We start from the raw sequence: 10,884 nt of genomic DNA, 5'->3' as shown, positions 1-10,884 counted from the left end.
ACCCTTTTAATAAGTAGAATCAGATCTTCTCTTATTTCTGGAAAGTTTTCTTGGATTATAAAAGTTAGTTCTGGGGGCCGGCCCGGTGGCGCAAGTGGTTAAGTGCGCACGCCTTGCTGCGGTGGCCAGGGGTTCACCAGTTTGGATCCTGGGCGCACACTGACGCACCGCTTGTCAAGCCATGCTGTGGCAGCACCTCATATAAAGTGGAGGAAGATGGGCATGGATGTTAGCCCAGGGCCAGTCTCCCTCGGCAAAAAGAGGAGGATTGGCAGATGTTAGCTCAGGGCCAATCTTCCTCAAAAAAAAAAAAAAAGTTAGTTCTGTTCCATTGTTTTGTTTTTCCTCTTCAGGGACTCCAATTTTATATATTTCTTAGATCTTCTCTGTCTCTCTTCCATTTCAACCACTTTCTGACATATTTTTACTTTTCTCTTTATCTCATTTTCATTTTCTTCATTGTTTTCTTGCCTTTCTTCAATGTCTCTCTTTAAATTTAAATCTTTGAATCTATTCCTTTGGGCTTCTTTTAATTTAGACCTCATTTCTAATGTAGTTTTGCCTTTTTACTTCCATTTCTTTCCTGTGTTCAATCAACTCTCGTTTCATTTCTTCCTGCTTTTTTCATCCATATCTGTTAGCTTTTAAGTTTCTGATTCAAGGTTGTTTTTTTTCACCTTCACATCACTAAGTGATTGCAAACAATTTAATTTAATATGGAGAATTATGTACAGTTTTCCTCTGTTTTGTGGTTGTTTTTGCAGGGGTGGATTTTCATCAGCTGAAGTGTTTTGATTCTCATGTTCTATTTTCTTCTTACAGTAGCCTTGTATAGCTGAAGACTGCTTTTGTTTATTAATTTTGCAGACAGGCTGTTGGCTGGGGTAGTTTTCAAGACTCCTAGTCCAAGAGTGCTCCCTGCTTTCAGTGTAGCAAAGTGCCCTTTCAAAGGTAGTTCTTTTTCAGGTATGTGTGGAGGGGGAAGCTGAGAGAACAGATGTGTGTCCCTTGATTTTTTTGGTTCTCTTTTGTCTTGCAGGATCCTAAATTCTCCCTTCCTTCCCCCCCACTTTTTTTAAACCTTCTGGTCTCCAAAGGAGACTCTCAGAAGCAATGAAATCGGTTTAGTGCTACAGGGAATACATCAGTGCTCACACTACTTGATCTCTAGCTGTTTTCCACATTGTTGACCACTTCCTCAGTCTTTAAACTTTTTCCTCCTTCTTTTCCTCTTATCTCTGAGGCAGGTCCTTCTATCTCTCCTTAGGAGCCTTATTCTTCTCTACCAGCTATTAAATGCTAGACTTCCTCAAGGCTTGGCCTTTTTCTGTTCTCACTCTACTCTCTTTCTGGGTGCACACATCACTGCCATGGCCTCAATTAACATATACATTTACATGATTCCTAATTTTTATCTCTAGCCCCAACCTATCCTCTGAGCTCTAGATGCCTATGTCCAACCGATGATGCCTAAACTCAAGGGTACCTCAATCTCAACATGTCCAAAACTGAATTTGTTTTACTCCTTACCTCAAATTGCCACTACTTCAGTTATAGAAGTCTTGAAATTATTCCTGACAACTTCTTCTCTTTCAATTCCTGATATACAGGTTATCATCAATTCCTATTGATTTTACCTTTAAATTAACTTTGAATCCAATGACTAATCTTCACTTTCACAACCACCTTCATCTTTCACCTTAACTAAAATTGCCTGCTAATTGATCTCCCATATACACCTTTCCCCCTTCCATCTGTTTTCCACAGAGCAGCCATAGGGAGCTTCTAGAAACTATAATGTGTGTTACTCCCCAACTTAAAATTCTTCAATGGCTTCCCGTAGCTCTTGAAACAAAGACCCAAATCCTTATCATGATCCACAAGGCCTTATAAGAACTGGCCGCCTACTGAACTTTGTGGCCTTGTAGAGCTCCATGCTTCCCCCTGGCTCTGCACTCTAGCCACGTCAATTCCTTGAGTAGGCCATGTTTTAGTTTACTTATCACTTCTTCATGGAAGCTTTCTCTGATTTTCCTAACTAAATCAGATCTCTCCTTATATTCTGTCCTAGCCTCATGTATCTCTCCTTCATAGCACTTATCACAGCTATAATTTTACATTTATGTATGTATTTATTTGATTAATGTCAGTCTTCTCTGCAAACTCAGTGTGGGTAGGGGTCATGAATCCTTCTGCTCACTTTGTAACTGTAGCACCTAGGACATGGCCTGAAACAATAAATATTTGTTGAAATACTCATCCTAACCTCCATTTCCTTTAAAATTATAATAGCCATTGAGTGCTTTCAAAGCACTTAACATGTATCATCTAATCATTCCCCTTAACAACTCTACAGAGTAGGCACTATTTTTTGTATTTTACAAATTAAGAACAGCAGCATAAAGAGGTGAACTAATCTGCTCAAGTACACAGCAGGTTACCAAAGCTAGTAAGTGACAGAGCTAAGACTTGAACCCAGGAAGTCTGGCTTCAGAATCCAAGCCCTTAACTATTATGCTATTATACTCTCTTTAATTCTCATGTCACTGAGTTATGCTTTTCTTTTTTTTTTTTTAAAGATTTTATTTATTTATTTTTTTCCCCCCAAAGCCCCAGTAGATAGTTGTATGTCATAGCTGCACATCCTTCTAGTTGAGGTATGTGGGACACGGCCTCAGCGTGGCCGGAGAAGCGGTACGTCGGTGCACGCCAGGGATCCGAACCCAGGCTGCCAGCAGCGGAGCGTGCGCACTTAACCGCTAAGCCACAGGGCCGGCCCTATGCTTTTCTGATTAAAGTAATCCTCTGAAAGTCTTTCAGACCTGGAAATAATCTCAGAAATCATCATTTTTTCATAGAGTGGCACACTGATATCAAAAGAGGTGAAATGACTTGCCCAAGGTCACACTCGAAGTCAGTATCAGAATTTAGGCTCTGTCATGTTTTCTGAATGCCATTCTAATTCTAGTGCTAGTCCCCCGCCCCCAATCCTCCTGCATTGTAACAGACTGCTGTCTCTTAGCAATGAGGTAAATTTAAGATTCAGCTATATTTCTTTTATAGATAAAATTTTAGTGATATATCTGAAAAATAATATACAGATTTAACACAACATACGAGGATTCCTTTTTGTGATTGCACAGAATGTGTAACTAGCTTTTACAATCATGTGTTATGTGCGTGTGCGTGCGCGCGCGCGTGTGTGTGTGTGTGTGGAGAGAGAGAGATTGAGATTGACATTCACCAGAGCTATAGAAAAGAAGTAGCAACCATCTGTCCCTGAGATTAGTCTTCACTTGCCTGAAGGCAGGGAAATAGCGCAGATGACTTATCCAAGTACCTTCTAGATTTAGTTCATTGAAGTATTTCGAAAGAGTCTGTCATATCACCTAAAGACATTCTTCATAAAGCACTTTTCTTGAGCAGGAAAGAAAAAAGAGTATATTTTAACCCTGAGTTCATTCGTACCTGTGGTTGTTTAATGGCCTGATACACAAAGTAAGGTCCATGGATCATCAGCATCCACATCCTTGGAAGCTTGTTAGAAATGCAGAATCTCTGGCTCCATCCCAGAGCTGCTGAACCAGAAACTTTATTTTAACAAGATCCCCAGGTGATTCACACACACATTAAAGTTTGAGAAGCTCTGCTCTAAGAGGGTCTGCCAAGACACTGAAGAATAAGACAATGTCTTATATTGAAACATCTTCTTTTTAAAAGCACAATAGCCACTTCCAGCGGACCATTTAAAAACATAAATACGACTCTGCAATTTTTTAAAAGTCCCAAACTTAGCAATATTTTTTTTCAGTAGATTATCCTCATAGATATTTCATAGACACATGGAATGTTGGAGTTGGAACAAATCTTAGAAACAATTAGTCTATCCTGCATTCACCCAAATGAAGAGTCCCTTCTACAACCTTCTTTTGTGGCCTCTGACAACATTTCCAAGAGAGGCAGCTCACCAAATCACAAGGCACAAGTATTCCTTGCCATTCACTGCCACACTCACAGGCTTAATTCAGTTTTGACCATCTATCACCTGGACCACAGCAACAGTGCTGCAAACTTCTGCCTCAATCTTTCTGACCATCCTAGAGACAAAATTATCTTCCTGAAATCAGATACCAACATATGCGGTGCTTAAAAAACAATTCCTTTCTGATCAAGTCATTATTCTCACTCTATATAACTACCTTCCATTTACTCTGGTCTAATCAAACACATCTGCTAATTATCCTAAGACTTGGGTGATCCTGCCTTCCTAATTTTGTGCAAATCCAACTCCCTATTTTAATCCTGTTCCCCATGTCACAATTTACCTGCTCCCTGCCTTGGCTGTAAAAATTCCATTGACTTTGCACTTTGCATCTCCTCATCTGCCTCAGCTCCTGGGTATTTACTCATAGCAGCAACTATTCTTTTGTGTTTCTTTTTTCTGATTTTTATGAAACTAGAGAAGTTTATCTTGTTTGTCTAGACTCCTAGTTAAAGGACAAGTTCATCTAGAACAGGAATCTGGTCCTTCACATATCTTCTCTTGGCACCTGAGTGGGGCTGTCTTTCTGTTCCACTTAGGAGAGGAAGGCTTCTGTCTGTGCCGTCACCTGAAGTTCACTAGAGAGTCACCTGTCAAAAACGTCCTTATTGTCTACCTAAGATTCTCATTGCCAGAATCTTATCAGAACTCCCTTAGAGACACAGGAACTTTACTTAAATTTCACAAACACCTCTGCAGCCCCTACCATACTCAAATTATTTTGCTAGGTGTTGGTATAGAAACAGAGATGGATATGATAAAGGTAAAGTTCCACAGTGCACGTTGTAATGGAGGAAAACAAAACAAAACAAACAAAACCTTTGCCTTGTTGAAGGCATCATGTTATTTAAAGAGAGATAACATTTTCCCCAGATTTAGTTATCTGCTTAACTTGGGATCCTATCTCTCTCTCTCTCTCTCTTCTATCTATCATGTCTATCAGTCTCAGAGAGCAGAGGTAGGATGTGAAGAAAAATAGGACACCACAGTGCAGTCTTCCCCTCCAGCCAAGTTGCTCAAACTCCTTCTATGCAACATTTTTGTATGCTGACGGCCGTAAGGACTGTTGTTTACATATTTCTTTCTTTCTTTCTTTATTGTGAGGGAGATCAGCCCTGAGCTAACATCCTGCTAATCCTCCTCTTTTTTTGCTGAGGAAGACCGGCTCTGAGCTAACATCTATTGCCAATCCTCCTTTTCTTCCCCAAAGCCCCAGTAGATAGTTGTACATCATAGTTGCACGTCCTTCTAGTTGTCCCATGTGGGACGCGGCCTCAGCATGGCCAGACAAGCGGTGCGTCGGTGCGCACCCGGCCGAACCTGGGCTGCCAGGAGCGAAGCTACATATTTCTTTTCCTCGTTAGACTATGAGCCACCTGAGGGCACAGATCATGTCTTATTTCCAGAAAGCACTATGCTTGGCATTTAGTAATTAACGATGCCGGTGATACAGGTAACCTTATTGAGCGTGGGCTCTGCGGCGGACACTCTTAAGGGCTTGACGTATGTCCAAGCATTTAGTGCACGAACTCGTTCAAGCGCACGAATCCGTCCTCTCTCCACCTCCTTTAAACCTCCGACCTCTCCGGGCTTGGGGTTCGCGCTCACTCACGTCACTGATCTCCCCCGCCCCGCCCCAAGACGGCCCGCGCCCCGCCCACTCCCGCCACGAGGTCGAGGAGCGGGTCGCGCCTCCCTGACGTCACCAGCACGCGCCCTCGCCACTGCGGTCCTCCCCGCGTGTGAGCCCGGTGGTTCTAGCTTCTCCGCCGGCTCTCAGCCGGGAGCCGCAGTTCCTCAGTTCCGGAGGCCCGCGGCGACACAGGCTCGGCGACATGTCGATGCTGGCTGAGCGTGAGTGGTGGGCGCGGAGGCGCGACCAGGGCGCGAGAGTGAAGGTGCCGGGCTGACGCTCCCTGCCGGACCGATTGGCGGGGCGCGGGTGGCCGGCGCGCCGTGGGCGGGGGGAGCCGGCGGACGGGGAAGCCCAGCCGTGTCCGAAAGGAGCTGCCGGTCTGCTAGTGAAAGAGACTGCGAGCTGCGCTGGGGACTCTTGTCTCACACTCAGACCTGGCACGTGCGGTGGGTTCGAGTGGGAGTCAGGACGGCGGTCGTGGGAACCCGGACTTCCTGGGGCCTTGGCTTCCTCAGGTTGAAAGAGGAAGTCTGGCCGGCAGGATCTCCTTAGGCGCTGAAATCCCATCCTCGAAGATGTATTGAACCCAGAAAGAGAAAAACAGAGGGATTAGGAGCATCCAACACAGGAAGTCAGCCTTTTTTAGGGGGTGCAGCGCTAATGAGTCATTCTAAGACTGTGGCGGTTTTGACTTCGTTAGTCGGCATTATTAACAACCTTCCATGAAAGGAATGTTGGCCACAATGCCCGGTCCTGCCTCAGTTGGCCTTTGACATTTACCCCCACTTTGTGGGGGGAAGTTCATTCATGCCATCTCTGGAGAGACTAATTCGGAATGGTACGTGTAGCTAAGACTGCCTGCCGCCAGATGGCAGTCGTGCTTTGGTCCTGAAGAGACGGCCCATAACTTACTGCAAGTTGTGAAGAGCAACGGACAGAAACAGCTCATTTACCAGACCAACAGCAACTACACAGGGATTTTGTGCAGCAAATGCTGTCAGCATCTCTTATGTGAGGAGACGGAAGAATGGGAGCACAAAAAGATTCGAGTAAGGCTCCATTCCAGTTTTACAGGGGCAAAAATTGAGGTTCGGAGGAAAATAATTCACCCCAAGTCATTGAGCTAGAAAGTGACAAAATTTCTTTAATTATGAAATGTTATTTTATTGGCTGTCCTCTGTGTAAGACAGGAAATCCAGCTTACACAAACCTCCCCCTATGTAAGACAAGAATTTCATTTATCACTCACACTTCCCAGTTTTTATATAATTTGGAGTTTTAGACCCATATTTTTGTCAAGATATTACTTTTTTATAGACTTTTCTTTTTAAGATCAATTTTTGGCACTCGGAAGATTACATTTTATAAGCAAATCATAACACTTTAGTTAATTGATTTTATTTTTATTTTTTGGTCAAGAAGATTGGCCCTCAGCTAAGGTCTGTTGCCAATCTTCCTCTTTTTGTTTGAAGAAGATTGGCCCTGAGCTAACATCTATGCCAGTCCTCCTCTATTTTGTATGTGGGATGCTGCCGCAGCATGGCTTGATGAGTGGTGTGTAGGTCTGCTCCTGGGGTTCCAAACCTGTGAATCCCGGGCTGCTGAAGTGGAGTGCTCGAACTTAACCACTATGCCACGGGGCCAGTCCTAGTTAATGGATTTTAATACTCATTACATTAAAGTTTTATGCTGTAGTTTCCTCAGTCTTGAATAATTTTTTAATAAGACTGCATGGGTGGGATATTTTGTGCTCTTGAATATCTGAAAGTGTCTTTGAAAAAAAAAAGGACAAAACTTCTGTCTTTGGCTCTTGGAACTCAGCACACCTTTCAGAAGAAGCTCAATCCTGGCACAAGCCATGCAGCGTTAGGCATGGAGTGATTGAAAAGTGAAGTCCTTTGCAGCTGTCACATGAAGGTTGTTTATTGGGGTTACCCCAAAAGTATCCTGATGGAACCACTTATAGTTAGATCTCCAAATAGGAGGAGCCTCTGCTGGAAGATGGTTACACATATTGTCCCAGATAGTGATTCTGCAGATTCAGGGCACTCTTCCCTGGGGCCCAGCGCTCTCCCTTACACTGCTGTTCCACATGGTGTTGGGCGTCCCCCAGAGTGTCCCCAGATTCAGTGATTTGCTAGGACTCAGGATGCAGGACTCAGCATATAGTTGTACTCATGGCTAAGATTTATTGCAGCTAAAGGATACAGAGCAAAATCAGCAAAAGGTAAAGACACATAGGGCAAACCAGGCACAAGCTTCCAGAGTCCTCTCCCAGTGGAGTCACACATGACACACTTAATTCCCCCAGTATGAGTTGTGACATCACATGTGAAATGTTGCTGACCAGGGGAGCTTGTTAGAGACTCTGCCCCAGGTTTTTACTGGGGGCTGGTCACGTAGGCAGCCTCTGCCTGGCATGTACCAAAATTCCAGACTCCCAGAAGGAAAGCAGATATTCAGCATTGTTTGTAGAAACAGGCATAGTGAGCCACTCTTATCAGTTCTGAGAATGGTAGGAACCCTCCTGAAATCCAAATTCCCTACCAAGGGCCAGCCTTGTGAGCAAGCCTTTTGAAGGATAGCTAGCAGTCAGGCCTGCTCTGTGAGCTCTTTTCTGCACACAGTATTAGCAAAGCTGACATCTGAGCACAGAACAGATGTGGAATAAGAATAACAAAGCATGTGTAAAAGTTGATCCATTCTGAACAGACCAAAGACAGTCTTTTCTTTGCCACGATTTCCCAAACTTGGAACTTCTACAACACTAGAGCCAGGAAATGTTCCAGGGAAGTAGGGTTATGATCAAATAAGTTTGCGAAACATGGCATGCCTGCCGTGCCCTCCTCTAAGAGAATCTACACATTTGCATATTCAGAGTTCTGGGGAAGTCTTCACTGTGTGGAGACACTACAGTCATGTTTTGCTTAACAAAGGGGATATGTTCTGAGATATGTGTAGTTAGGTGATTTTGTCATTGTGTGAACATCATAGAGTGTACTGAAGGGGAACAAAATATGCCACCCCAAAATGTGTCTCTTTAACATGAGGATTATTTTAGGCTGATTATTTTTAAGAAACAAAGACTCAGACAGTTTTTTCTTGTTACCTTCCCCTTAACTGCCTAAAAGAATTAAGATTAAAAAAACCTGTCTCAGGAAATGAATTATCACCTTAGCATAACATGAACTAGGTAGTAGACAGGCAGGAACCCAGAAAGGCCTATTTGTTGGGCTCCCCTTTGTGTTCTCTGTTTCTGTGTGGCCAAACACATGCTTGTTTTGCAAACGTTTGCTCCTTTTCACCTACCTGTGAATTGCCTTTCTTCTCTTTGAAGTTCCTGACACTCCCTACCCCCACATCTTCTTTTGTCTTTAGCTGAGGATGGCATTGAAGGTGAGGGCTTCTAGCCTTTTTGGTGAGTGACTCGGTTTCCTGAGTTTTTCCCAGTATATGTAGGGGAGCAGAATTTGCCACCTCAAAATGTGTCTCTTTGGCATGAGGATTATTTAGGATTGGATACCTTTAAGAAACTGCAGACATGGGAGAACCTCTGAAGACCAAGTGGAAGTTACCCTTTGTCAGAGACATTTACATTTGTAAGGGAACTCTCCATTTGTAAAGGTGTCTCCCTCTCTGTACCAGGAAGAGGGGGATGACCTTATCTCTAGAAACTCTTATCAATTCGGAAAACAAGGACTTAAATCTGCATAATAATGTTATTCTTGTTTACTGGGGTTTTTCTGGTAATCTCCCGTCACTGACTGCCCCCACCCCCAACATCCTCCTTTGTCTTTAGGTAAAGATGGTATTTAAGGTGGCGGCTTCGGCAGTTCTGGCTGAGTCACTCAGTTTTCCTGGGTTTCTCTCATGTATACATGTTATTAAACTTTGTTTAATTTTCTCCTGTTATTCTGTATCATGTCAATTTAATTCTTAGACCAGCCAGAAGAACCTAGAAGGGTAGAGGAAAATTTCTTCCTCCCCTGTAGTACTTACACAGACCTAGATGGCATAGCCTACTACACACCTAGGCTACATGGTACTGATCTTATGGGACCACCATTTTACATGTGGTCCATTGTTGACCGAAATGTCATTATGCACTGCATGACTGTATTAAATTTTGTTTAACTGAGTGTTACTGTTTTTAATTTTAATGGAAAGCCTCTCCCCCCATTTAACATCCTCATTTGGGAAAGACTGCCCTACCCCATTGGTTGAGGATACCTGCCATTTCCCTGGGGAAGAGGAACTGACAGCTATCCATCCAGTCTTTTGTGTTGTAAGCATTAAGCACTATAGTCTGCTGTATATACCTATGTGACATAAACTGTATGCAGTTCTTATTGCAAACGGTGGGCTTAATCATTCTCAAAAATGTCTCCTTCATACAAGCCCCAGTCACAGATCCCTGACAAGCACTACTATATAGAGTCATGAACTCGGACACTTACCAGTAAGCAGCCTTACAGAGAGAACACTGGTTAACAAGTCCCATCTCTAATGTTGTTCATTAGCAGAGGCAGCATTATGCTGAGTATTTACTAAGATAAGTAACATGGTAACTTAGCCACGTGTAGCATATTTGGGTCACCTTTTTCCTGCAAAACACTATAAATTTGAGCCCAAGTTGTTTTGCTTTATAAGTAACCTTTTTCTGCCTGCATGTTTGTAAAAAGTTTACTTATTTTTGCTAGGCAGTGTATAGTTATGGGTCTCTTTATTGATTTTACCTGCAGTATAATGAGCCTCTTGGACTGGAAAATTGTGTTATTTTTTAAAATTATGTCATGAGACTGCCAAGGCATGAGGTTGCTGTTGATAGTGAGATGCTGTGCTTCCATTGGTGCAGAATGTGAATGATAATAACAGGACCTCCAAATTTCTCATTCCGCCACAATTTACTTTGAGTTTTATTTTCTTGTTCTGTGAACTTTTGAGATTCTATATCTGCCATAATTTTCCTTAAAACTACAGTAAATTTGAGTTCATAATAGTCAGTTATTTATATGCATTTAAAAAAATACTTAGTTTGAAGAGATTCAAAGCAGTTGCTTTAATTCAGTTATGTTCCTTCCTTCCTTGTATCCTATCCCCTTTTCTTCTTTCCTTTCTTTCTTCCTTCCCTCCTTCCTTTCTCATTCATTCATACATTCATTCACATATTTACTGAGTGCCTGCTATGGGCACAGTGTTTTTTACT

The 10,884-nt window shown here is 42.8% G+C and overlaps 1 protein-coding gene across 2 annotated transcripts in view; it reads left to right on the top strand.

Annotated features, from left to right (window-relative positions):
• Positions 1-5,765: 5,765 nt before the first annotated feature.
• PINX1 (PIN2 (TERF1) interacting telomerase inhibitor 1) overlaps positions 5,766-10,884 on the top strand; it is a 105,079-nt gene continuing 99,960 nt past the window's right edge. The window contains exon 1 of one of the 2 annotated variants that reach the window (XM_087437393.1): positions 5,766-5,896. In XM_087437393.1, coding sequence (XP_087293519.1) covers positions 5,878-5,896 — 19 coding nt within the window. In that variant the 5' untranslated portion in view covers positions 5,766-5,877. Of the gene's footprint in view, positions 5,897-6,021; positions 6,728-10,884 lie in introns of those variants that run through there. The other variant, XM_087437392.1, reaches the window with a different exon arrangement.

This window comes from Ceratotherium simum, chromosome 12 (genome assembly GCF_057802395.1).
Source record: "Ceratotherium simum simum isolate JZ-2026a chromosome 12, ASM5780239v1, whole genome shotgun sequence".
In the NCBI taxonomy this organism is placed as follows: Eukaryota; Metazoa; Chordata; class Mammalia; order Perissodactyla; family Rhinocerotidae; genus Ceratotherium; species Ceratotherium simum.
This window is presented reverse-complemented; position numbering and strand designations above follow the sequence as displayed.